The sequence below is a fragment of the Caenorhabditis briggsae genome, assembly GCF_000004555.2.
Source record: "Caenorhabditis briggsae complete genome, chrIV, whole genome shotgun sequence".
NCBI lineage: Eukaryota > Metazoa > Nematoda > Chromadorea > Rhabditida > Rhabditidae > Caenorhabditis > Caenorhabditis briggsae.
The window spans coordinates 12,605,730-12,632,019 of record NC_013487.2 but is presented as its reverse complement, the minus strand read 5'-3'; the positions used below and the strand labels follow the sequence as shown (position 1 = coordinate 12,632,019).

Sequence of the window (26,290 nt, the reverse complement as noted above, 5' to 3'; positions counted from 1 at the left end):
ATCCTCGTTAGCTGTGGCATATCTAGAAAAATGTAGTTTTTTCCTCTCTGCCAGTAGTTCACAAAACCCACCTGAATAGTCAACTTCTTCAAAGTGTCTCTTCATTTCCAAGGAGGTTTCCTTTTCAACGTCATAATCCATTGGTTTTTCTGGTTCTAGCTTGTGCATTGGTTCGTCATCAGATTGAGAGAACGTGATATTTGGAGTAGCACCATTGTTAGTAGGTGGTAACAAAGTTGGAGGAGCANTCATNNCCACGGCCCCGTACAAATATGCAAATAATTGTTTTCAGTCATTTTAAAAATGTGCAACTCTTGTTCTCAAAAATTCTGCTTTCGTCATGTATAGCATGGTTGCCGGAAACCAATACATAGTAATTTGTATTAAAACAGTTGTTTGAAATTCCCAGTTTATTCTCGAATCTTGGTTGATTGAATAGATATGTTCCATACGAATATAATTTACATTAATATGTGCATTAGCTAATACTAGACATGATAGATTAAATACAAAATCAGGAAGTGGCACGGTTTCATAATGGCAAAGTGATCAAGAAAAAGTTTAGCGTCGGTCTGTTTGGACGGTAGTTCTCGGTGGAATCGGTGCTGTAGTGTACCACCATTTGAAGAGCTCGGCGAAGCGTTGGGTGCAAATATATGATATACGGCAGAATGCGATGTGTGGAATTTTCTCATCGTATCTTCTGGCCCAATTCACCTGAAAGTTATATTTTACATTCTTGCTCAAAATTTTAATTTAAAAAAACAAACCTTATAACTGCTGATGATGAAAAGTGGCACGAGAAGGGCATATATGACACCATTAGCAAACCACGAACCCCCGAGGGTAGAAGCAATGGTTAGGGGAGTTCCGAATCCAAGGAAATATGGCCAGCGAGTTTCAAAATAGTTGGCTCTGCGGTTGAATGAAAAGTTGTAACTGTCGAAGAAATAATCGAAGCTGAAAATAGGACGAATTTGAAGCTTGAGAAGCACGATTTGTGAATACTTACCAATACATTGAGTTATAAATAGCCACGTGGAAGAATACAATGTATGGTGTGATGAGAGGCATCGGAAGATCTGAGACAAGATGGCTTGGATCGAGAAGAATACTTGATGAACTACCGATGTGATTGTTTCTCCAAACATTTTTCTGAAATAAATCTATGTTTTCCGAATAGGCAATAGTGCAACTTACTGCATTGATTCTTGAATTGGAGGTGGTGTGTTTAGAGCTCTCATACAGGCACCGGAAACATCGGCAAACCAGAACATCAGAATAAATTTCATGATGAAGAATACTGGAAGAATGGTGAAGAATCCAATGGTTTTTCCCACTTCTTCTTTTCCAAAAAGACCGAACAGGAATCCGAGAAGGAATACAAGAACTTGCCAAAGAATCACAAACCCGATGTTCAAGGCATAGATTTGTCCAAGCCTGAAAATGTTCCATTTCATATTGTCCAGTAATTCATATGAATTCAACTACTTACTTCTTTTTAATACTATCTTTCTTTTTTGGAGGTTCAGGTGGCCTTCTGAATATTCCTTGCTTTTCTCTCCTCAATTCGAGTACTGTCCTCTCTCTTGGCGCTGCAGGCTCCACTACCAATTCTCTTGCATCTTCTTCAAGGATTCGTCGAATAAACTGGAAAAATAAAATACTAATAGCTGACAATTTTAATGATTCCAATTACCATTAATCCAAAAATCGAGTCCTTGAGCCCATGGAAATAATCCTCCAGAATATATCGAACTACCTTCATTTTTCCTCTATTTCTATGATTTGACTAATGATAGTATCTATATACGGATAGTCTTCGTACAGCAGTTTCACCGGTAAAAATTAGCCAGTGGGATGAGTGGAAACTGAAAACTAGGATAGTTAGAAGTTAAACTTTAATGTAATGGTACAAAAAATCGGAAATGAAGGTCCCACGACCACTACAGTAACCTAAAAATGTTTTTATTCTCCTGATTTATTTTCTCTTTTCAACCAAGTCGGAATGTATAACTTTTTGACAGCGAAAAAAATTGACATAATCGAGATTTTGAAAATCCGAAAAATACAATTTTTTTTAAAAGATTACGGTAGTTGTCGTTGTAGGATCTTCGGCAACAGCATACTTGTAAAATTCCGGGCCCGGCCCGGAAGTCCCGGTAGCAAAAATTTTGTCATTTTGAACCGAATTTTGAGCTCTCAATACAATTTTCTATATTTTTTTGTGCTTTTTGGATTTTTTGTCTGTTTGCTCTAAAGAAAATTCGAAAAAAAAAATTCGAAAAAAATTTTTTGATCGAAAAAAATCACATAAGGGTCCCCCCTTATGTGTTTTTTGAAATTTTCAAAACTTATGGAATAACAGGCCCGCCGGGCCTCCGAAATCCGAGAAAAATCTCGGCCCGGCCCGTTACAAGTATGGGCAAAAGTCTTTTTGGCACCGGAAAAAAAATAAAGGAAAAATGCAATAATGGAAAAAAATAGGCAATTGGTGAACCTTTATAAGGGAACGAAGGATGAGGAATATTGAAATATAAAATGAGGGATTGGGTTCAGAAGGTTCAGTTTCTATAACAAATGAAAACTACAGTAACATTTCCAAATCAAAATTTAAAAAAAAGAATTTGGATTCTTATTGACTTTTTGGAACGTTCTTTCAAGCTGTTTGGTCATTTTTCATTTACCAAAACCCATAATTTTACTTCCACCAGTCTACATTTTCAGTTACGAAATATCTAAATCTGAAATAAATAATCAATGTTATTGAGTTAATGTCGAATCCAAAAACTATTGGTTCGAAATGTGTGGATTGGGATTGGTCGTAGAAAAGAAACACATGATTCTCTGGTGACTTGATCATCTGCACTACACGGTGCCCCCCGACATAGCATCGTTTTTGTGGAGACGCAGACGCATGCGACGGAGCGCGCTTTTGTTGCGTCCACTCACGATGCAAAGGGCCCTAAGGCAGGGATGTACTTGGTGTTGAAAAATTGTCATATTGATTAATAGTGACAATTGAACCAACTAATTTATATCTTCTATGAAACAGTGTAGACGACAAATGAAGACGAAGAAAAATGGTAGTAAAATGTTTAGTTACACACAGAAAATACAAGAATAAGATGATCCTGTCTTTAATCTACTCGTAGACGTCCTCTCGCTCACAGATGTACTTGAATGCGTCACGGATGGTCTTGAACTTGTCAGAATCTTGTAGTGGAATCTCGAATCCGAACTCATCCTCCAACGCCATCACGATCTCGACCTGAAATGAAAATGTTCGAAAAAACATCAACAAATATTTGTTTCAAAGTGAATGATTTGCGAAATTTGAATTTTTTCTGATTTCTTGGCGCTTTTCTCGATACAGTGGAAAATTAGCTTTTTCGGCATTTAAAAATTCTAGGTCGAAATTTTTGATTTCAAAATAGGTAACAATTATGAAGACGAAGAAAACACACAAAATGAGCCTGAAAACGTCAGATTTGGTTGAGAATTGAAGGAGGAAATACATTTTTCAGAAAATCAACTGAAAAATTCAATTTTTCAAGGTTTTTGGGGATCTATCAAAATACCACTGATCATATATTTTTCTAATTAGGTAACATTTGTGCCGAATTTTCTGGGGAACATTTTGATATAAATTTCTCCTGGAAAAATTCAAAACTGACAAGGGAATCATGTTTAGCCTTCATCTCAGAATTTTTTTCTAAATTTGCTCATTTATAGTTTTGAATACGGGCTTTCTCATGGTGTATTTGGTTTTCTGCACAAATTTCTAGAAGTCGAGTTATGGGTTTTTTAAGTGATTTCAGTACTAATTTCTCACTTTTAGAGTGAGTTTTTGAAAAGGTTAATGAGAGTTTTTCGACATTTTTTGTGTGTCAGTCGTAATTTTAGAAGTTTCTCTACAATCTGACAAAGTTTCCTCATTTTTCAAAAAAAAAAATTTTTTTGAAAAAATTTTGCCATGGGTACCCTTTGCAAAATTTTACAATTTTTCGAATAAATTTTAAATGGGCTAAAATGAATTTTAAACGCATGGAAATGATAAAATGAGTATTTTCACAAGATTCTGTAGCCTATATCCGTTTTGAAATCCCAAATAAGTGATTCCTTCCGAAACTTGTATGAATCGTAGTCCTTCGAAAATCACCCAATAGCACTCAAATCTTGTGAAAACATAGATTTACATACCTCTTGACTGATTTATAACAGTTCCGCAACCAATATGATCAAATCGGGGGGTTTCGAGTGACATTTTGAGTAGATAAGGTTTTCGAAACAAGTCCAAAATGAATTTTTCTCTCAAAATATATCGCTTTTTTCGAGGTTTTCCCTACTCAAATAATAGATGAAATATATTTTTGATTTTCGAAAAATGCAAAGCGTTCCTCCAACATCAAAGAAGAAAAAAAAGAAAAACGAAAAGAAGTGGAAGGGAAGGAGGAGAGCAAAAAAACAGCATATTTTCAGATGGAATTTTCTCGACTTCTAGAAATTTGTGCAGAAAACCAAATACACCATGAGAAAGCCCGTATTCGAAACTATGACTGAGCAAATTTAGAAAAAATTCTGAGATGAAGGCTAAACATGGTTCCCTTGTGAGGGAGGAGATAGGTTTTGAAGCAGTCAGATTAGGCAGATTACTGTAGATTTGTGTAAAAATTTTCATTTTTTTCAAAATAGTTTGCTTGTTTATTCGGCGTGTTATTTATGGCGGGAAACTTTTGGCGTGGATTGGCGTGGAATGACCTAGAAGGGGAGAATTGAGAGAAAAAGTGATGCCTAGAGTCTCAAATCCCTCAATAGGTCGGTTCACGATCAAATTGAGTCCATTTGAAATTTTTGAATTTGGGTTTTTTGCCGATACACGAGAAACGCGTGAACAATCACCAGCTGTGCGCTTTTTGTGAATTATTCACCGTGTGTTTGTGTTTTTTTATAATTAGACTTCATGTGTACTTTGGCAATAGAAGGACGTGATCCTCGGAATAAATTTTCTATGTTGATATTAGGTTGGCCGGAAAGTAACTGTCCATTTTTTGATTCATGAATAACACAAAAGCAAGAGTTATCCAAGATTGACAGTATGCACCGTCGCGGTCCATGACATGTTGACAAAATTCAGGCAACTTGTGGATACCATACCTTCAAAAGCCAGCTGGCTGCGACACAAAGTATTTTTTGAGTCCAAATTTTATCTCAACTTCAGTGTTAAATTATTTTCCTCCAGATGACGTTGCATATCTCTAATCATCAATAATAAAAGGGCCGAATCAGGAGTTAGAAGTGCGTAAAGGAGGAACGTCCAGCTAAAGGGGCCCAGGTCTTACTTGACTTACCGTGGAACATAGATTCTCAAGTTATTTAATGAAACTCAATTCAGTCCTAAGACGCTTTGGATGAACGGCTCTTCACTTTCCTTAAACTCCAGACTTGATCCTTTTATTATTGGCTATTCGGAGATATTCAACGTCATCTGGAGGGAAAATAATTTTACACTGTCGATGAGAAAAAAAAACGTCCGGGAAGGTATACTTTGATTCACGGCCAGCTGGCTTTTGGAGGTATGGTATCCACAAGTTGCCTGAATGTTGTCAACATGTCGTGGACCACGACGGTGCAACCTGTCAATCTTATATGGTTCTTGTTTTTGTGTTATTCACGAATAAAAAAATGGACAGTTACTTTCCGGCCAACCTAATATATAGATTTTTAAGAATGAAGAGAACATGTATTTACTAGACCTATCTTTAACGCAGACATTTGATGAGGAGTGTTATACACTAGTCTAAAAACAATTTTCCGAAAGCTGAGAAATTCATGGGAATGTCCATAGATTATTAAAGTAATATTTTACGACGATTTAGTTTCCAGGATAACTTTCGCACTTTTCAGTTTTTCGGTCGTTTCCACGACATTCAGTGAAAAAGAATTATCAACCGAATCGCGGGTGGATGGTTGGAAATTAATCTGATGAATGTTGAAATAATTTTTTATTATTTCTGGAAAATTTGAGAAATTCGTATTGAAGTCAGGAAGATAAACTTTCTTGAGAACTGATTAGAATACATTTCAAACGAAGGTCCTTTTCAGGAAACTTCTGAAAGGTTCTCGAATCGTTCTCGAAACCTCCGCGCGAAATTTTTTTTCGATCAAATCACTAGGTACCCGCAAATAACAGTGTCTTTAACATTCGTATTAAGGCCTGCGTTGGAGATTGAAAACCTACGACATAGACACGAAAACATAGACTTAAAAAGGAAAATTTACCTGGTCCAATGAATCGAAACCGAAATCCTTGCTCAAATCGGCGTCAAGCTTGAGAAGTGATTCCTTATCAGCAGGGAAACGATCCCATGAACGCACTGCTTTCAAAACACGCTCTTCCACCTATATAAACGTCTAATAAATTCCATCCTGCGAATGGGATATACCTGCTTGAATGTGAGTTGCTTTGGTGGATCGAACGGGCCGAATACTTCAATTTTGCTTCCTCTGAAAAACTAATACGATGCTCAACTTCTTAACAGCAATACCTAGTTTGGATGTAGTTCACCGAAGGGACCATCAACCTGGACATTTGAGGAATCGCAGACGAAAAAGACCTCTGCTGTGCTACTGCCGAAGCAGTTCTGAAGGCGACGCGCCCAACTTGACGACAAAACATTCTAACCCTTCAAACTTCATGTTATAATTGATGTTTCAAATGTGTCCTCAAGTACTTGAGGCGATATCACGCAGTCTTTAAGATGAACGATGAACAAAGATTATATAACAACAATTTATCAACAGCAACAAATTTATTTGTGGGCTTTGCGCTGAGCGATGATGACGTTTTGGAGTTCCTCTCTCTTGGCCTTAGCACGACGGTGGGTTCCGATGCGTCTCTTCAAGAACTTGAGGGCACGCTTATCCTTGGAAATGCGAAGCATTTCCAAAACGCGACGCTCGTATGGAGCGAATCCAGTGATTTCGCGGACGAGCTCACGGACGATCTTAAAAGAACTAATATATGGCCCAGCAGTTTTTATAAAGATTATTACCTTGGTCTTCTTGGAGGCGACTCCCTTGTGTCTGTTTTGACGCTGCTTGACTGGGAGCTGGGTAGCAGCATGTCCCTTGTTGAGACCGACGGCCAATCCTTCGATTCCTGGTCCGCTCATCCTGGAAATTAAGAAATTATTGAATGGAGATTGAAATATTTTCTTATCTAAGAACAAGATATGATAATTAACACTGATAATAACTGTATAGCAACACTACAAACGGCCTTCAGCCACAACGAATGAATTGACAGTATCAACGAAACTGCGGAGAAATCGCATGGAAAAAGTGGAAATTCGGATAGAAAATGGTTTTTTCACTTGTAAAATTCAATTGAATAGCGAAAATCAACCGGAATTGTTTAAAAATTCTCCAAAAAAAGGTGAAAAAATCGGCGTCCTACTCATGTCGGCCGAGTGAAATAGAGAAAAAGCGACTTCGCGTCGAGACCATTTGGCTGCGCAGCGACTCAGGCCGTGCTGTGATGGCTGCCGGCGATACGGAGTGAGACGATTTCTCGTTAAAATGTGTTTTTAATTTTTCTTTTTCGGGTTTTTTCAACTATTTGTTGAAGGAATTCTATAGAATTATGAAGATTTAGAGAAAACAGCATAATCATGGCATTTTCGTTTGAATCTGATTGAATTACTTTAACGAACATAAAAAATTTATCGTTTTTTGAACTATATACCGTTTTATAAAGTTTCACAAGTTTCTCGTCGTGCTTTATCAAGTTTCCCCAGTCGGTGTCTCATAATTAAGTATATTTCAGTCTTGGATAATGGCTCCCGCTCGTAAGGGAAAGGCTAAGGAGGAACAGGCTGTTGTGTCCCTTGGACCACAGGCCAAAGAAGGAGAGCTTATCTTCGGAGTTGCTCACATCTTCGCTTCATTCAACGACACCTTCGTTCACATCACCGATATTTCCGGTAAGTTTTAAAAAACTTTTTTCGGATTGTAATTGTTTTTTTCCAGGACGCGAAACCATCGTTCGTGTCACCGGAGGAATGAAGGTCAAGGCTGATCGTGACGAGTCATCGCCATACGCTGCTATGCTCGCTGCTCAGGATGTCGCTGACCGTTGCAAACAGGTTTGATCAGTTTCTGAATAAATTGGTTATACTAACAAATTTCAGCTCGGAATCAACGCCCTCCACATCAAGCTTCGTGCCACCGGAGGAACTAGATCTAAGACCCCAGGACCAGGAGCTCAATCTGCTCTCCGTGCCCTTGCCCGCGCTGGAATGAAGATCGGAAGAATCGAGGACGTCACCCCAATCCCATCCGACTGCACTAGAAGAAAGGGAGGTCGCCGTGGACGTCGTCTCTAATTTGTTATTTGTTATTCGGAAGAATACATTGTTTAACAAAATTATTGTTGAAGTTCTTGCATAACAAAAATACCGCAGTGAATATGAATTACAGAAAACACACACACATCGTGTCTACACACAAAATAAAATGGCTGAATTGCTGTAGATATTCTTCCGTTTTCTCTAACTTTATCGGTGCCTGTAGAATTAGGAGACTGTTCTAGTTAAGATGATCTCCGTTTTTGCGTGAATTCCTTCGATGTGGATTTTGTAATGCAACGTTATGCATCCTTGGAAGTGGGGAGAGTTGGTCAGTTATTTTGTGTCTAAGATTTTAACAAAAGCTCGAACGACGATCGGAGGGAAGAATGGCACCGTCAAAGTCGAAGGAGAAAAAGGAGATGGCAAAAACAAACCGTCGTAAACAGCCTGCTACTAGCAAAAACCCGGTACTGTGAATATCAGAGATGTCCGGAATGACTTTTGAGAAACGGAATCCGGAACGAAAAAAAACCCGGGATCCGGAATTTTGACGTCTCCAATGGGCAGAAATTTTTTAAAAAAGTGCTGTATTTTTGAATTGTTTCTCGCGGAAGTTCAAAAAAAGACAGAATTCTTGCAGTTTAACATATTTGCTGAAAATCCGAAATAGAAAATTTTCTCGGAATCCGGAAAAATGAAAAGTTCTCGGAATACGGAATCCAGACAAAAATATTTTTCACGGAATCCGGATTCCGGACATCTCTTGTGTATATCTATTGTAGAATACGGCTCTGTCGCTTAGTCTTCAATTTTTTCTGACTTTTCAGACACCTAATACAGCATCTGAGGGTCAAGCACCAGCAGATTTGGCTGATCAATTGTCAAAAGCTAAGAATCGTGCTCAAATGTACGAGTTGGTTAAAGGGCACGCGGCTGGTACAGTTCCTGAATTCTTGAAACACCTGCCAGAATGTGTTCGTCTTCCAATACCGATTCGAGATGCCAGACGATTTAAAGTTGGTCAGGATGAAGAGTTCTTCCCAGGGCAATATGTGAGAATGGAAGGCGCAGAATACATTGTTGTACAAGCACCAACAAAGAAAAATTACCCCTTGATTTGGAGAGCAGTTCAACAGGTAAAACAAATGAGTGGGGCTAGAGGAGCTTGAGATTAGAGATAGGATGGTTTAAGAGTAGGAAATCTATATCTGAAATTTTCAACTTGTTCTCATAGAGTTTTTTCTTTTTTGATTTTCCCAAATCAACATGCTTAGTTCTTAGGATCGTGTGAGATTGATGGTGTGTCTTTGTCACGACGAACAGATGAGCAATTCGGATGACTCAAAATGCTATACCTACTTTCCAACCGAACCCGAACAAACGATGGAAGTAGATCAAAAGAAGGGAAAATTCACAATCGTCTGTAAATCTCGTGATGGTCTGAGCATGGGAGCAACGAAGTATGAAGTGGAATTGACGGACAGTGAAGCGATTGTAGATAAGAACAGTGATGATCCGAATGCAGTGAATGAGAAGACTTGTAGAATTCTCATTTTCCATATGAATACGTGGAGCGGACAGAAACCAGAATCGGGCAATGTTTTGGAACAGGCACTGAATGTTGCTCTCTTCTTTCGTGAAGTTAAGAAGCACGAGATGAATGTAAGAACCTTTAAAATGAGATTAGGTCAGAAATCGGGCCATGTTTAGATTCTTCGCAAGAGTATGGAGAACTACGTATCACCTGTCATGCTTCAATCATTCGATGGAATCAACCGTTCTGCTGTCGCCTGGGTGGCATTGATGTTGTTGAGAGATGTTGAGAAACGAGAGTGTTTTGATGTTCCGAATCTGATGAAGTCGATCATGAAATGGCGTATGGGATCCATTTCCAACTACTACCAGTTCTGTTTCTGTATGGCCGTCTGTTTGCATATTGGAAAGGATGTCAAGTGGTGTGAGAATGTGAGTATTATAATTAAGATTCTTGAGATAAATATATTTTTCAGGACTGCAACACTGCTCTGGCCGATTTGACTGCAAAGTTTGGCGAAAGGAAATTGAATGAACTCGGGAATTTGGCTGTCTAGAATAAAGTTTTCGAAAAGCGAAATTGTTTTTTTTATTAAATTCAAAAATAAGTCTTTAATCAATGGGAACTGTTGCAGTCTTCCAGATGTTGGCAATTGCATTATCGTAGTTTTTTGCTCCTTTCTTTCCTTTTGCTTCCATCTGAATCATTTTGGCTCTATCTGCTTCTCGCCTAGACTGCATTTTCTTGTAAAAGTAGATCGCCGCTGGTCCTATTGCAAAGGTGTACGTGGAAATCATCTGACAAAATATATGTTGAGAGGGAATACCGTAAAAAACTGTATTAGAAAAGCCCCTTTATTAGAAGGACTCCTTTCAAAATATGTTGTTTGAAGTTTAACATTTCCGTACGTTTTCAGGAAAAATGTTCCGGAAGTTTTAAAATTTCACAAAAATTCGCTGAAACATTTTTTTGCTCAAAATTGGCTGGCTGGTTCAATTTGGTAAAATTGACATATTTTAATGAATTTTAAACGAGAATTCACTGATTTTCTGATGTGACCGGAAATTAGAACGACCCCTCTAATTAAAGGGCCCCTGTAATAGAAGGGTCCTCTGGAGATGCCTTGGAACTATAGAAGAGCCGGCCCTTCTAATACAGGTTTTACGGTATTCGAGACTTCTCACCGTCATCCAAGATGCTCGAACGATTGTCAAAGTTATTGGATCTTTGGAAACTAGGTCACCAAAATACTTGAATGAAATGTTGACAGAAACATAGACACCGAAGAAAATAACATGGACAAGGATCACAGAATATGAGAATTTAGTTGAGAGGAACACTTCTCCTAACTGATACTTGACGGATAATGAAGCATTTATTCTAGATGGATTACTGTAGTTTTTCGAAAAGAAACTCCTCATACTCACCGCATGACTTTTCGGTTTTTATAAATAAGGGGAAAACTTAGACCGAAATTGAATATGTTTAATGCTAACATCATTCCATAGAGCATATACATCTGGAAACAGTTTTCTAAGTTTTAAATTTTGAAAATACAAATGAACTCTTGGAGCCACTGATGCTGGAATAAACACGAATGAGATGGATCCTTGAACAATGTTTGCATTCAGAAAAACCAAGCAAATGATTAAAAAACAGAATATTATCTGAAAATCTCTTGAAGTTCTTGAAATGTCGTTCAGCTGGGAAGTACCAAGAAAATAGTGATGATTGGTCCCAAAAAGACTTTAGTCCTCTCGTAATATTTGGCATTTTTGATTGCCAGAAATCTCTCAAATGTAATGGAAATTGGGAAAAACGTCGGAGCAATCATGAAAAAACATCCGAAGAAGTTTCCGACTCGATAGAAATCTGGATTTATCAGAAGATCACAACTGGTCTTCGCAATGAATGGGTTCAACATTAATGAACTGAAAAACAACTATTCTTTCGAATTTCAGATTGATTTGCAGTTTTTCACCTCTAGCACCGAAAAAACGATTGCGAAAACTGTCATTGTTCCAAAGTAACCAGCCAGAAGCCACTGAAACTCAAACCTATTCCATATTCAAGATATTCGTCTTACTTTAAGGTTTCCATGAAAATTGGATTTCCAGAGTTGAAAAACCAGGAAATAAGAAAGTGGAAAAAATGCGAGAACCAGGATAAATTGTTGATAAATCTGAGCAGTCCGATATACTGGATTGAATGACAATAAATGTGCCTAAAATGTTTCAAATACTGTTTTGTTTTCTACAGTAGTCCACAAAAAGTATGCTTCCACCCTTCGTTTGTACAACTATAACACCTATTAGGTTGATGAGGAAGTTTCTTCCTTTTTGACAAGGTTGTTCTTGAGGCTCGATTTCTAGCTTTCCAAATAGTTTACAAGGCCAAACTTTCTTTGTTGGGAAGCTGTAATCAGTGTTCATTACACCGTAATTTTTTTTTCATTCATGCCTCACCTCGTGTTGGAGTAATGACGGTTCTTTTGGACATTATCCGTCGGCACATACGCAACATGATTATATTTTTATTTTTATTTCGTCTTCAAACACCGGGAATTTGCAAGAAAATTGTGAATGTATATAAGGGACATGTTCGGTCATTGCCTACAATTTGCGTTTAGTTTGAAAAATTCCGCCCCGAGGAGATCAGTTTGAAAGATGGCAACGACCTAGTCAGCCAGATCTCGATCAATTACTGAAAGTCGCGAACGCGGATCTATTTCAAACCACTTGTAAAATGTCAAAGGCATTATCCGTTAGTTCATCATGTATCGTGAACGGATTGAAGTCTCTTGGCAAAGTCAAAAATTGGGTCGATTCATACCCCGTCCTGTCGACATGAGCATGTTTCTCCTATCATTTCTTCGCATGTTCAGTTGGGTGAATGATCTAATTACCGTAGATGAGAAGTGGGCAAGTTACTCTATCAACATGCGGAAGGATCAGTTGGTTGACATAGAAGGACTAGCTCTGGACGTCTCGGAACCCAAATTTTGCATAAAAATGAGGATGCTATGAGTTTCATTGTCTGCCAAAGGAATGGAGACTGGGAACTTTTAGATGAAAGAACCATTATAACCGACACCTTGTATAATGCCTAATTATAGAAATTGAATCTAGCAGTCAAATCAGAACGAGGAGAAAAACCCAGGTTCACTTCCAGTGCGACAATGCGACATCACCCGTGAATAGAGGGATCAGCCAAAAAATCTTGTCGTTCGGCTGAATTAATTTTTTGCGTTCATCGTGTTTTCCGGACCTTGCTCTTTCGGATGAATGGTTGTTTGAGGCTGTTCAACGTTATCTTGACAGAAAAGACTTTAAGTTAAAAGATGACACAAAAAAGGAGGTACTATTTATAGTTAAATGCTCATGGACGTTATTTTCATTGATCTTGGCCACTCAGCTTTGAGGAAAATTCTATCAAAAATTTTGCCAAAACAGGAAGAAACTTTCTTATCAACCTAATATTTAGATCAATAATCATGAACAGGTGTATACATAGAAAATAAAGGTCTTCCCTCAAAATCTAATTTCAAAAAACTTGGAGCCATCAATGAGACACAGAAACAAGAAATTCCTGAAAAAACACGTTTTGGCCGTTCCTCAAAAGGCCTGATTTCCCAAAATTTTAAGATTCTGACCCCTATACACAGGATACGGAGATCTGGATTCTGTATATATATTTCCGGATTTCGAAATCTCGATTCCTAGATTCAGAATTTCGGATCCCGGATTTCGAATTCTGGATTATGTGTACTGCATCGAGTTTACTGGATTTTGGGATATTACTTCCGGAATCTACATTTTAGATCCCGGATTCTGGATTCTGGATTCCAGATTCTAGATTAGCTTCTTGAATGAGTTCAAATGTCCCAAGAATCTGAAATTCAGGTTTTCTTGGTAAGTAAACAATTTCGGGAGGTTACTGGGAGAGTGTAAAAGTTTCTGAGATTCTCCAGAAATAAGAAAAACGGTTCTGAAAGATTTCCAACTCCGGTTTCTCAATGTGTCATGTCAGTATGTCAGAACCTCATAAATTTTCGTTACATCCCAGAAACGTTTAAAAAATCTGAATTGTTGAGAGAACCAAAACTTCAGATTTCCGGGACATTTATACTTGTTCAAGAAGATATTCCGGAATCCTGAATCCAAAATACAGAATCAGGAGTGTATGTATCTCCAGTGATGCAGTACACATAATCCAGAATTCTGAAACTTGAAATCCAAATTTCGAAATCCGGAAAACTGATATCATGAATCAGGAACTCAGCTACCGAGTATGAGGTTCCTTGTGATTAGTGGTCAGACTCTAAAAATTCTGGTGATTCAGGCCTTCAAAAGGATTTCACAGAGCTTCAAAATCTCCAAAACCCTATTTTTGTGGAACTGCAAAAACGTGTTTTCCGGAATTTTTCCGGTTTCTAATTTCTGGGTCACAGTAATGGCTTTTGTGTTCCAGTACAAACGAAGGGTTGAAGCATCTTTTTGTGGAGTACTGTATAAGCTTTATGAAAATTACCGTGATACAGTCAATTGGAACTGGAGAAGATTCATAAGGAGCAGTTGTCATTTTCAACTCGAAAACGAAAAAGGAACTAGGCAGAAAGAGTTCTTTCCTTTTGAATAAAGCCGTTGATTTCTGATTCCCATCTTTTTCGTATATTTGGAACTAATGAGAAAACCTTCTGAAATTTAGTGCTTGTCACTTTTTTGAAACTTTGGGAAAATTTTTCGTCGAATGGAAATTCTTGGAATTTAATCTCGATAAAACTTTTTTGGTTCCTTGATCTGTCTGATTTCGTTGGTTCCATTCTTTTGATTCTCGAGATGTATTTTTATGGGCGTATCGAAAAAGTAATCGTCATGCTTATAAACTTTATTAAAACTGAAAATGTGATGATGAGTGTGGGGTTGGGAGCAATAGAAGCATTATTCGACAGACATGAAAAACTGAGTGGTAAACATTTTGGTGAGAAAAGAGATCGAGTGAGGGAAACTATATGGTACATAGAAAAAATATGGAGATATTAGTAAGAATAATGTAATTACTCTGATAATCAGTTGATTGATTAATTAATCGTTTGAGGGATAAAACGAATATTAAGCCAATTAGATGAGACCTGCTTGTCTTGCCATGGAATAGAATTCTGACGTTGAATCGGCCAGAAGATTTTTAGGACTATCAAACTCCGCAACTTGGCCTTTGTTCAGAACAATGATTCTGAAATATAAGGTTAATGTAGGGTTTTTGAAAGCAATATCTACCTGTCATAATCCATTATGGTGTTGAGACGATGAGCAATCGTAAGCACAGTGGAGTTTGCAAACTCTTTACGGATCGCTTTTTGAAGTAGAGCATCCGTGGAAACATCAACAGCAGCAGTGGCTTCATCTAGGATGAGCACTCTGGTTTTACGAAGAAGTGCACGAGCAAGGCAAACCAGTTGACGTTGTCCCACACTAAAAACATATCCTATTTTTACAAAATTCATGGAATACCAACCTGATGTTATCACCTCCTTCCGTAATCACGTAATCAAGTTTTTCCTCCTGTGCAATAACAAAATCTCGAAGATTAGCTTGTTCAAGACTATTCCAGATTTCATCATCCGAATAATGATCAAATGGATCCAAATTGAAGCGCAAAGTTCCCGAGAACAAAACTGGATCTTGTGGGATAATCGTCAGATTAGTTCTCAAGTCTTGAAGTCCAATGTCTGCCAAGTTAATTCCATCCAGAGTGATCAGACCTTCTGCAGCTTCAATGATTCGGAACAGTGAAAGGGTCACTGAAGACTTTCCAGCTCCAGTACGACCGACGATTCCGATTTTCTCATGTGGATTGATCTTTACATTCAGCTGTTTGATGACCAAATCAAGACCATCCCGATAGCGAGCTGAGAAATTGTTGATGACGATTTTTCCCTCCGATGGCCAGTGTTCTGGTGGCTCCATTCCTGGCTCGGATTTCCACTCGGCTTCGGTTTCAGTTTCAGCATACTCCATTACGCGCTCCACCGAAACGATGTTTGTTTCCAGCTTTGTAATCTGGCGCACTGCAAAATTCAGCACGGTCGTGATATTCAAAGCATACGAAACCGAAAGTCCAATCACTCCAGAAGTTGTTGTTGAACGTGTAAGAGCAGCGAATAGCGCTGAGAAGAGCACAATGCAGTTTCCAATGAATTCCAGACGCACTGACAACCATCGATTTGCCACGTAGTTCAGATATCGGCATTGAACATGTGAATCCACCTTCTCTTCGGACAACTTGCAGAAACGATCAGTGAGCTCGTACGCACGGATGGTAGCAGATCCATGAATCGATTCGGACAAGTGACTGTAGATAGGAGATCTTGTGATGGATTCCAAACGCTTCAGCTGTCGAGAAGTGGCAATGTAGTACCGCATGACCATCAGATACATCAATGAGAGGGGGATGACGACGATTCCAAATACAGGAGTCGAAATCATGATGATGATGAGCGTTGAAACAACTTGGAGCAAACACTGGGCGAAGAATTGAACATTGAAAGGAAGGAGAACGTCGACTGTCTCGATGTCTTTTCCTATACGATTCAAAATTCTACCAAATGGAGTGGTATCGAAAAATGACATTGGAACACGGAACAAGTTGCGCATCAGAGGAGCATGGAGGTTTCTTGACGCAGAAACACCACCGTAGAGAAGGGAAAGCATACCAATGAACAACAGGATAACTGAAAATAAAAAAATTCATCAGGCAAAATTAAAAATTCTTACTTTCGGAGAATCCGAGACCAGCATAAACTCCGAGACGAACTTCAGTAGTTTTACCAGTCAAATCATCTCTCGAACGAGAATTATCATTTGACCAGTCGGTGAGCCACAAACTTCTTCCCATTGAAATTATAGTGCTGATTGTCATTCCAAGCACAAAAGTGACAGCGATCGGGAAACCCATTGCTCCAAAGTATTTATAGTACGTGCTCATCTTGACTCTTCCTGTTTCCACTCTTTCAGTTCCAGTCAGTTGCCGAGTGTTTACCGTAGCTGATGTAACAGATTGAGTACGAGACTTTGTAGATAGATGCCGACGGTTTTGTCTTGGGAAGGAAGTGCTCATTTTGCGGCGATTGATAATTCCTGACACGGTTGATAGATGGCTGACACCCAAAACATGATCGAGAATTGGAGATCCCATTACGTCATCGTCGTATTCAATGTCAGAATCTTCGTCGATATTCACTAAAACCAAAAATTTTTCTTACACAAAAACTCAAAAATACAGAAACTCACCGCCTCTTGGTTCCGAAGCATTGTCGTCATCACCGTCTTGCGATCTTTCAGTTGCACGCCTCTCTCTTTCTTCCTTTGCACACTCCACGAGCAATTGTTCGAAAGCTCCTTGTTTCATCAAATCACGATACTTTCCTTCATACTCTATTCTACCATTGTTCATCACAATTATCAAATCTGACTGCTCAAGGTAAGACAGTTCGTTAGTCACTAAAATTCGTGTCTTGTTACGCAGCAATCCTTCTGGACCAATCACCGAATTGAACATTTGGCTTCCGACATGAGCATCAACGGCGCTCATAGGATCATCCAGCAGATAAATTTCATGATTCTGATAGACAGAACGAGCCAAGGATATGCGAGCTTTTTGGCCTCCAGATAAATTTATTCCTTTTTCTCCAATTTCAGTGTTGTCCCCATGTGGAAGAGCGAGAAGATCAACTTGCAAAGCACAGGCATCCAGCACACGGAAATAGAAGTATTCATTGTACTGTTTTCCGAATGTGATGTTGTTGCGGACGCTGTTATTCTGAATCCATGGTTGTTGTGGCACGTAGCAAAATCTTCCGTGCACTGAAATCGAACCACTGAGCTTCTCCATTTCACCCATCAATGCTTGCAACATGGAACTCTTTCCAGCACCAACACGTCCAACGATAGTGACCAACTGTCCTCGATTTACAGAATAACTGATATTGTGTAGACTAGGAACTGGATCATTTTCTGCGGATTCCCAAGACAGAGTTGCGTTTTTGATATCGATGACGTCATCATCTGTAATTACATTCATCGAGACTGATTCAAATTCGTAAACTCACTATCACGGGCTCTGTGGTCAATGGCTTGTGTGTTCAATTCTTCCGACTTCAAAAATTCCTTCAGTCTTTTGTTGGAAACAATAACCTGAACAGTCTGTGTGATCAGTTCAGCAACTTGTGACATTGGAGAGCGAAGTTGATTGAAAAGTGTCAGAGATACGAACGCAATTTCCGGAGTCAACACATTCTTCGGATCGATGTAGATGAACGTGGCAAAAGTCGAAACTGCGACGAGGAATGGGGATGCACAATTGAGCATATCGGAGAATGTTCGTAAGAACGCTGCCTTCTTGATGAAGCTCAATTCCTTCTCTCTCAAATCTCCGATAACGTTCTCCATGGGTGGCTCCCATGCGTACAGCTTAATCACTTTTATCCCATTGAGCACTTCGTTGACCATCTTGGTACGCTCATCCTTGTACTGCATCTGTGCGATTTGCCATTTCCGAATAACCATCGTAATTCCGAAATTGATTGGAAAGAGGAGAACCATAACAGCGACACCGCTGAATACAGACACTCCGAGCTGCTGGAATAAGAAGAAAAGAGCCAATCCGATCTGGAGGGGGTTCGACCAGTATTGCATGATTTGTGGTGTGATTTGTTGGAAACGATCCACATCAATGGCCATGAGATTCACAATCTCTCCGACTGTCTTCTCACGACGAGCTGCATTTGATAAGCGCAATGTCTTTCGATATACTGCTGCAGTGAGACAAGTTTGAACTCTAGTCCCAACTCTAAACATCAGATAGTAGTAGTGAGAGAGTAGAATCGAAGAGAGCTCAGCGGAGAAAAACATTGTGAATGCCAGAGCCACTCCTTGCCACATCGGACGATCCAATTGCTCAGTGAATCGAATTAATGACTTCAATAACAGTGGGTTACAGAAGAGAAGGATGTCGGAGATGAATTTGACGAACATGGCAATGCACACATCCCATTTGAACATTAGAAATAGTGTCCAGATAATCGAAGGAATCTGGTATTGAGATTGGTTGGAAGGAATCGGCTCGCAATGACCCGGAGAATCGTGGAGTAGTGGACGTTTTTCTTCAGATGCATACCCATCATTTTGAGCGATTTCTGAAAACAGTTCATGCAGTGACTTTTACTTACTAGGGAATGGTCAGAACTTATACCGCGATCGAGACATACCAGTAGGTTCAGTGAAGAGAAGGTTGCTTCCTGATTCCAAAACAGTTTTCAAATTTTGCTAAATGGCCCGGAGAACCGAGATATTTGTGCTCCAAAATCGAGCGATAAACCATGTAAATTTCAACTTTTGCCCCAGTTCCCTCTCACAAACACCCATTTCTAAACCGCCACCATTCACCTGTCCAAAGCGTGGTCTGGTGGCCGAGTGGTGTGCGCGCTTGTCTGGCGATCTGCTTTTGCGGGTTCGAACCCACCTTCTTTTGGACCTTTTGTTTTTGCAAAGGGGAATGGGGGCGGTTAAGAAAAGGGAGGAAAGAGAGGGAAGTGGGGAGACTGAACTGGGGCAAAAGTTGAAATTTACATGGTTTATCGCTCGATTTTGGAGCACAAATATCTCGGTTCTCCGGACCATTTAGCAAAATTCGAAAACTGTTTTGGGATCAGGAAGCAACCTTCTCTTCACTGAACCCNCTGGTATGTCTCGATCGTGGTATAAGTTCCGACCATTCCCTAGTTATAGCTAAGCCTACTTTTGCTTTTTGCGTTCCATAAATTCAGCCATTTGGGAACCAACAATCCAGATGTATCGTCATCGTTAAGCGAATAGAGGTCAGATATTTCCAGCGGTTTTCGGACGCCAAGACGACACAAAGCACCGAACCACCACATTGTGATTCGATTCAAAAAGGAAGATGTCTTTTCAGGACTCGGGTTTCGAGGAGCATTCAGTTCTTTGTAGCCGTCTGGAGAAATGTCAGTGAAACAGTGAAGATAAGTTTCCGCGGTACAACAGAAAAACCATATCAAAAATGCGACGCATCTCGGATAATCTAGCAGATCCCACTCATCCGTTCGAGAAAATACTTGTTGAATCCAATACAAAAGCTCAGGGACAGCGGAAATTGTGAAAACGAGCCAGCACATGAAGAGTCCTCCGGAGGTCAATATTCCATAGTTGCGGAACGATATAATCAGCGCAGTTAGAACAATCTGAAAAACGGAATTAACCTGAATCTAATGAATGTTTTCTTGTAGGTTACCATTGCCAGGAACAGAGTGATCGGGAAAACGAATTCTACTGCAGCAGGAACTCGTTCGAACAGTGTCTCATAAATGGGGGCAGCAAGCATTGCAAGTGAGTCGGCGATCAGAATACATGAAAGTACGACTTTCGCTTGAAGTCGTTTCGTCCATTGAATAGGATTCAGCCGGAGAAAGAAAATTTGAGCAGTCAGAAATGGTGCGATCAGGAAGAGTGTTACAGTTGGAAACCATATGAGTGTAGTATGCTGGTAGCATCGACTGAGAATCGGAATTTTCGGTTCGTCCCATATCGCAGGATTCTGAATATTTCGTTTTCGTTTTTACAACTATCAAAATGCATAAGAACTCACCCAATACTGTTCACCACAAAATTCGTCTATTCCTTCAAGCATTTTTCGTATTTCATGCCCTTATTGCAATCAATATTTTATTAGTTTGTTATTGTCGTATTAAAAAAAGTGGGACCTGAGAATTTGAAAGCGTCGCTTTTTTTGATCTACTAAAAAGTGCGGCAAAAACGTAATATTTCAGACTTTTGGCTCGTTCGAGCTGCTTTCGCAATTAAGTTCGGTTTTTCGATGAAAAACAGATTCTAGAGATGCTAGCGATCATTTTCATACCAAGAAATCTAAATTTTGTCCAGAAAATCCCATTGAATTCACAGAAATAAGTTTCGTTTACTACTGTAGTGATTTTGAGGCAAGGCCTCGAAAATTGACCGGGAAGCCGCCCGCGAAATTTTCCAGGTCCCACTTTATTTAATTCGACAATATTATGATACTACCTGAAAATTTTCGGAATTAAAAAACAACAAAAAGAAAGAAAAATAGAGGTGAAGCTGAAATGCGGCGGCTGCGAAGAACAGCGAGGGAAGGAATTCGAATTCGAAATTACGCGCGCGCATTTCTCGATCAAACAGACTACAATAGCCCGCTCGATAAAAACTTTGCAAGTCTGTCAAATCGATCACATACAAGATTCGAACCTATTTCTATAGGTTTCAGTTAAGTTCAAGCGATATTTCAGAAATTAGGAACTGTCAAAGTTCTAACAACGATCAGATTTTGGAGATTTTCGGAGCCCAAAGACAATATTGGGCTGAAAAATTTTGTCAGAATGCTATTTTTATCGTTTCTGAATGATTGGAACGTTTTTTCGCACTTTTCAAAAAATTTTCAAAAAATTAATCTCCAAGTGTGGGGGGTGAATTTTTTAAAGTTTTTCAAAAAAAAATTTTTTTTTGAAAATGTTTAAAAGTTATTTTAGAAAATAGAAAAATGTCCATAAATGAGTTTCGCACTCAAGCAAATCCAAAAAAACCAATTTTTAACCTCGAAAAATGCATGTTTTTGGCCAAAATTTAGTGCTAAAAGCACTTTCAGAGGCCATATTTCGGATCCTTTTGAGAACGGGCTAAAAATTTTTTGGATTCGGATTCAGCATGTTCGAAAGTACCTTTGTACAAACCGTTGTCTGAAAAACCTTCCCTTGTTAGTTTTCCAATTTATTTCAAGTGAAATAGCAGAAAAATCGACGCAAAGCAGTGAAAACGAGAAAACGAATCCTGAAACTATACAATTTTTTGGTTACTGTAATTTTCGTTGTGGGACTTTCGGCAACGGCTGCTGTGTTTCTCTTCCATAGCTCCGAGTTCTTGTACCAACAAAATAACAAATAGATTCTTGTCAACTACAGTAATCCTCTCTTTCTAAATATCAGTTTTCAAATATCCATCTGATTCTGCTGTTCCGGTAAATGACCTCCGTTTTTGATCACCTGTTACAAATGGCGTTTTCTCAAATCTGTTTATGCCATGTGTCTCTTCATCTCTTCTTGACTAATACTTCAGACTTCGCAAGACCTAATATATGTCTTCAGTTTTTTCTGATGTTACCTTCAGATGAAAAGTAGCATTGTTCCGCTTTCCTGATGTTTTTCACTTCCTGCAAAAATCAAGAAATTGTAGCAACGCCCACAATTTTCTTGTATGAAACTAAAATCTTGTTTAAAAAATCCACACAAAACAAAAACGTTTGAAGAGAAACTTCTAGTCTCTGTGGCTACCGTACTCTCCGGTTTGACTGTTGTCGCATGCCTTATCGTTGTTCCGTTCTCTATAAGACCATTGATGAGATCCACAATGAAGTTCTCGATGGTGTCCGTGTATTCCGGGAAGAGACTGATTCTGCTTGGACCGAAATGATGGATGTTCAAGTATTGGTGACACCACCAACCAAGCCACGTGTCAATCCATTTAACTCAGTATTCCGGCAGAAGCGTCAGACATTCTCTGAACTTCCGGCTTGGTGTCAATGCGAACCAAAGAAACCAACATGCCCGCCAGGACCTCCTGGACCACCAGGACCTCCAGGACAACCAGGCAAAACAATTCGTTCTTTTTCGGCCTATTTTTTGTTTTCAGGAACACAAGGGTCTCCAGGACCAAAGGGACCGGACAGTACTACCACTTACGCTCCAATCGAGTGCCACAATCCAAAACCAGGATGCATTAGCTGTCCAAGAAAACTTCCTGGACCAACCGGACCAGCAGGACCAGCAGGCCAAAAGGGACCAGACGGACGTCCAGGACAACCAGGACACACTGGAAAGCCAGGAGCACCGGGAAGTCCAGGACCAAATGGAGCAATGGAGGTTCAGGAGCCGCTGGAGGACCAGGAAAGGGAACAGCTGGAGCTCCAGGAGCACCAGGAAAAGCTGGCCCAGCAGGACGAGCTGGAGAACCAGGAAAGAATGGTTCTGATGGATCTCCAGGAACAGCTGGACCAGCTGGAGGGCCAGGACAACCAGGAAACAAAGGATCAGATGGACATCCAGGAACTCCAGGAGCTCCAGGAGGACCAGGACACGATGCTGCCTACTGTGCCTGCCCACCAAGATCTGCTGTCTTTGTCTCCAAACATTGAATACCCTATCAATAAATATTTGAGTATTTCCAAAACGTTTGATGGAAACAGGTTTTTGTTAATCTACAAAAAATTCATTAAAAAATCAAAGATTTAAACAGAGAAATTAAGATGGATTCAAAAAAGTGTTCTCCTTCTGATTGGCTTCTTCAAAAGCTTTCCATTTTCTAACTTCTTCCTCCCGGTCCTTATCCTTAGCTTCTTTTCTTTCAACTCGTGTTTCCTCTCCAGTTACTTGCACAATTACCTTTTTGGATTTCTTCTTCCTCATTTTTCTCTTTTTCTTCTTCTCCATCATTTTGGACTGTTCCAGCTTCTTCCGTTCTTCTTCTTTTGCCTTCTCCTGCTGTTTCATATAATACAGATAACCAACGACAGCCGAGATTCCAACACAAGCAAACATTCCAAAAATGAACATTCCAATCAACAAAGTTCCTTTGGATGATGATGAAGGATTCGCTGGCTCTGGAGCTGGAGGCGGAGGAGGCGGAGGTGGAGGCGGAGGAGGCGGAGGTGGAGGCGGAGGAGGCGGAGGTGGAGGCGGAGGAGGCGGAGTAGGCGGAGGAGGTGTAGGAGGTGGAATAGTAGGAGGAGGTGTTGGTGCCGGATTACGCTGTATATTCCTGATGTTACGATCATTATAGTCATCCTTTCCCAAAGATCCACGGCGTCTTCTAAAAGAAGAGCCTCCATTATCTCTCTTTTTTGTTTTCCTACAGATTCGAACAGCTGAAACAATTTGAATTACTTCAGAAGAGCTAAATTTTTGGTGTAAATGGAAATATAATTCCAGAAAATCACTGACCCTTTCTTCCATTTCTCCGGCAGAACTCGTTTTTGATTGAATTCACGAACAACTCGCACTTTTTGTCCGAATCCCCGCGATCTTTGACACAATTCGAACTCAATTTTAAGTAGATCTTTTCACATTTTTCTAAGTTTTGAAATTTTAAAATTTCAGGAAGATGCTTATTCTTACTGACCAAAACTGTCGCTGTCTAGACATTGGTTCTCTAGTTGATGTACTCTAAAAATACAAGTTTTTTTAGTTTTTAATGATTGAGAAACGATTACATGTCGGATACAGTTTCTCGAGAAAGTTGCGTTGGTGAAGATAAAGAAAACATTCAAACTATCTTTCAAGAAAAATCCAACCTTTCACTTTCAGACAACCCGTTCAATGTCAGTTCAACATCCTGCCCTCTATTGACCCTTATTGCTCCAAATGATCAATTTATATAGTTAGTTCATTTTTAGTCAAATTAAAAGTATTCTCAAGAAAAAAAGTAAAATAAATATTTCACTTATCAGAAGAGGATAAAAATGAAAGACATAAAAAGCAAGTTGAAGCGGCAGATGCTATATTAAACTCTTTTTTTTATTTTTAAGATCGTAACGTTCTCAACGGAAATAATATAACACCATCCAGTACAACATCTACTACTACACTGGCTACAACAACTACAGTAACTACAACGACTACAATTATCACAACGACTCCAACAACCACAACTGAACTTCTGACAACTACAGAATCGTATCTTTCAACCATCGTAGCTGCAGTTTTTATTCTCCCTGCTATTGGTGCTTGTTTGATAGGAGCATATTTCGCTTACAAGTACTTCTTCAAAGTAGACAAATCAAAATCTGTGCCACCAAACAGAAAAATACAGAAAAAGAGCAAAGAAGAAGATACCAAAAAAGCCAAAGAAAAGTTGCGAAGAAGAGAAGTCGTCAACAATTAAATACGAAGAGAAGAAACATTTTTCTGGTATACTTGTCAATGTTTAGTCTTTTGTTTGAGTTTAAATAAATGATTAGTTTTTTTAATTCAAAGCTTTTGGGTATTGGCTGTGAGTTAGTATCAGACTCTTTCTCGTCGGATTTTTCAGTCAAATGAGTTTCGTTTTAAAAGTATACTTGTGTTTTTTTGACAATTTCTCTTCCCTACAGTAACCCCCTATAGTAACCCAATATTTCTCTCTACAGTAATCTTCTCCATTTTCAAATATTTTTCCCTACAGTATCGGTTTTCGAGTATTTTCCCTACAGTATCGGTTTTCGAGTATTTCCCCTACACTAATTATTTTCATTTTGGAATATTTTTCATCTACAGTAATCCTTCTCGGTTTTGTCATCCATGCAACACGGATGTTTTGTTTCAACGAATCTGTTGAGATTTCGTGACAGATGACGATTTTTTTTCTCCGGTTTTCCAATTTCAACTTAAAAAGGCTGAAATAGTTGAAAAGTATCCGTTTTCAATTTTCTGACTTGAGAACTTGTTTTTCTGTTGCTTTAGATGTTCTTGAAACTTCTGACATTCTATAGTTCGTTTCCATGCCTTGTTTTTTAGTCAATTAAAAATATCAGCATCATTTTGTCCTTGTTTTTTTTCTCACGGTCTTTGTTCAACCAAGGACACCAGAATTTTCCCATCCCACGTCTTCAGGCGTATTCCGTCTGATCAGTTTTCTTCTTTTAGTTTCTTCACTGTCATCCAGAATTTTCTTAATCAGAAGTTCAGTCGTTTGATCTTTACAGATATTGTAAGGCTATTTGTTTTGTTGCCTTTGTATTTCAGAAAAAAACTTTGACTGTAAGTACCTTGAAACCACCCAAACTTTGAGCCCATATATCTCGGTTCCTATAGAAGATAACAAAACGTGATTTACTGACAAAATGTTGCTAATATTATGGTGAACATTTTGTCAGTTGACCAATTTTTCATATCTTTCACAGGAACCAAGATAGATGAGCTCGAATTTTGGGTGACGTTCTATTGGAGTGTTTACGGTAACTGATTATTGGTGGATCAATTTGACCTGATGAGAGATTTCGATTTATTCGACTATGCCCGTTCTATTAATTAAATTTCAAACTCTTTTGTCAGACACTATTGGTTAAAAAATTACTATCAGTCAACTGACCGGAAGTTTTCCCATAGAATTCTCATTAGTCAATGGGAACTTTTGAATAGAGTTTCATCAGTGTGACTGGCTACAACTTTTTGGTGATCTTTTTTCTTTAGACTACCAGAACGTCATCTACATTTCTTAGGTTTCTTAGGCTCTACACATTTCTTAGGTTCCACACTGTGTTGTTTTTCATAAAGAATCTTTTTTGCTCTGAAAACCAAAAGTTTCGAAAACGACAAACAAGTATGACTCGT

General features: G+C 39.0%; 8 protein-coding genes across 8 annotated transcripts; 3 read left to right on the top strand and 5 right to left on the bottom strand.

Moving 5' to 3' along the window:
• Nucleotides 1-561: 561 nt before the first annotated feature.
• Nucleotides 562-1,768, bottom strand: Cbr-epg-4 (the record flags this gene model as incomplete). Its single annotated transcript, XM_045236055.1, has 6 exons — nucleotides 562-717; nucleotides 771-960; nucleotides 1,013-1,141; nucleotides 1,201-1,440; nucleotides 1,496-1,650; nucleotides 1,700-1,768. The coding sequence occupies 6 exons, from the start codon at nucleotides 1,766-1,768 to the stop codon at nucleotides 562-564; spliced, it is 939 nt and encodes a 312-aa protein (XP_045093742.1).
• A 1,377-nt stretch (nucleotides 1,769-3,145) lies between these two features.
• Nucleotides 3,146-6,592, bottom strand: CBG08349 (the record flags this gene model as incomplete). The annotated part of the gene is made up of 4 exons (XM_002634502.2): nucleotides 3,146-3,271; nucleotides 6,283-6,402; nucleotides 6,447-6,507; nucleotides 6,549-6,592. 4 exons carry the CDS (start codon nucleotides 6,590-6,592, stop codon nucleotides 3,146-3,148), a joined length of 351 nt encoding a protein of 116 aa, XP_002634548.2.
• A 220-nt stretch (nucleotides 6,593-6,812) lies between these two features.
• Cbr-rpl-36 lies at nucleotides 6,813-7,175 on the bottom strand (the record flags this gene model as incomplete). Its single annotated transcript, XM_002634503.1, has 2 exons — nucleotides 6,813-7,007; nucleotides 7,056-7,175. The coding sequence occupies 2 exons, from the start codon at nucleotides 7,173-7,175 to the stop codon at nucleotides 6,813-6,815; spliced, it is 315 nt and encodes a 104-aa protein (XP_002634549.1).
• Nucleotides 7,176-7,837: 662 nt separating this feature from the next.
• Cbr-rps-14 lies at nucleotides 7,838-8,387 on the top strand (the record flags this gene model as incomplete). The annotated part of the gene is made up of 3 exons (XM_002634504.1): nucleotides 7,838-7,985; nucleotides 8,032-8,147; nucleotides 8,193-8,387. The coding sequence occupies 3 exons, from the start codon at nucleotides 7,838-7,840 to the stop codon at nucleotides 8,385-8,387; spliced, it is 459 nt and encodes a 152-aa protein (XP_002634550.1).
• Nucleotides 8,388-8,737: 350 nt separating this feature from the next.
• CBG08352 lies at nucleotides 8,738-10,441 on the top strand (the record flags this gene model as incomplete). Its single annotated transcript, XM_002634505.1, has 5 exons — nucleotides 8,738-8,818; nucleotides 9,179-9,487; nucleotides 9,633-10,013; nucleotides 10,062-10,316; nucleotides 10,361-10,441. The coding sequence occupies 5 exons, from the start codon at nucleotides 8,738-8,740 to the stop codon at nucleotides 10,439-10,441; spliced, it is 1,107 nt and encodes a 368-aa protein (XP_002634551.1).
• A 55-nt stretch (nucleotides 10,442-10,496) lies between these two features.
• CBG08353 lies at nucleotides 10,497-14,466 on the bottom strand (the record flags this gene model as incomplete). The annotated part of the gene is made up of 7 exons (XM_002634506.1): nucleotides 10,497-10,682; nucleotides 11,070-11,265; nucleotides 11,313-11,404; nucleotides 11,451-11,552; nucleotides 11,867-11,929; nucleotides 11,972-12,109; nucleotides 14,416-14,466. The coding sequence occupies 7 exons, from the start codon at nucleotides 14,464-14,466 to the stop codon at nucleotides 10,497-10,499; spliced, it is 828 nt and encodes a 275-aa protein (XP_002634552.1).
• Nucleotides 14,467-15,005: 539 nt separating this feature from the next.
• Nucleotides 15,006-20,586, bottom strand: CBG08354 (the record flags this gene model as incomplete). Its single annotated transcript, XM_045236054.1, has 9 exons — nucleotides 15,006-15,117; nucleotides 15,162-15,356; nucleotides 15,400-16,615; nucleotides 16,659-17,123; nucleotides 17,175-17,948; nucleotides 17,993-19,100; nucleotides 19,694-20,158; nucleotides 20,191-20,493; nucleotides 20,545-20,586. 9 exons carry the CDS (start codon nucleotides 20,584-20,586, stop codon nucleotides 15,006-15,008), a joined length of 4,680 nt encoding a protein of 1,559 aa, XP_045093743.1.
• Nucleotides 20,587-22,285: 1,699 nt separating this feature from the next.
• On the top strand, nucleotides 22,286-24,149 carry CBG08355 (the record flags this gene model as incomplete). The annotated part of the gene is made up of 2 exons (XM_045236053.1): nucleotides 22,286-23,169; nucleotides 24,080-24,149. 2 exons carry the CDS (start codon nucleotides 22,286-22,288, stop codon nucleotides 24,147-24,149), a joined length of 954 nt encoding a protein of 317 aa, XP_045093744.1.
• Nucleotides 24,150-26,290: the final 2,141 nt, after the last annotated feature.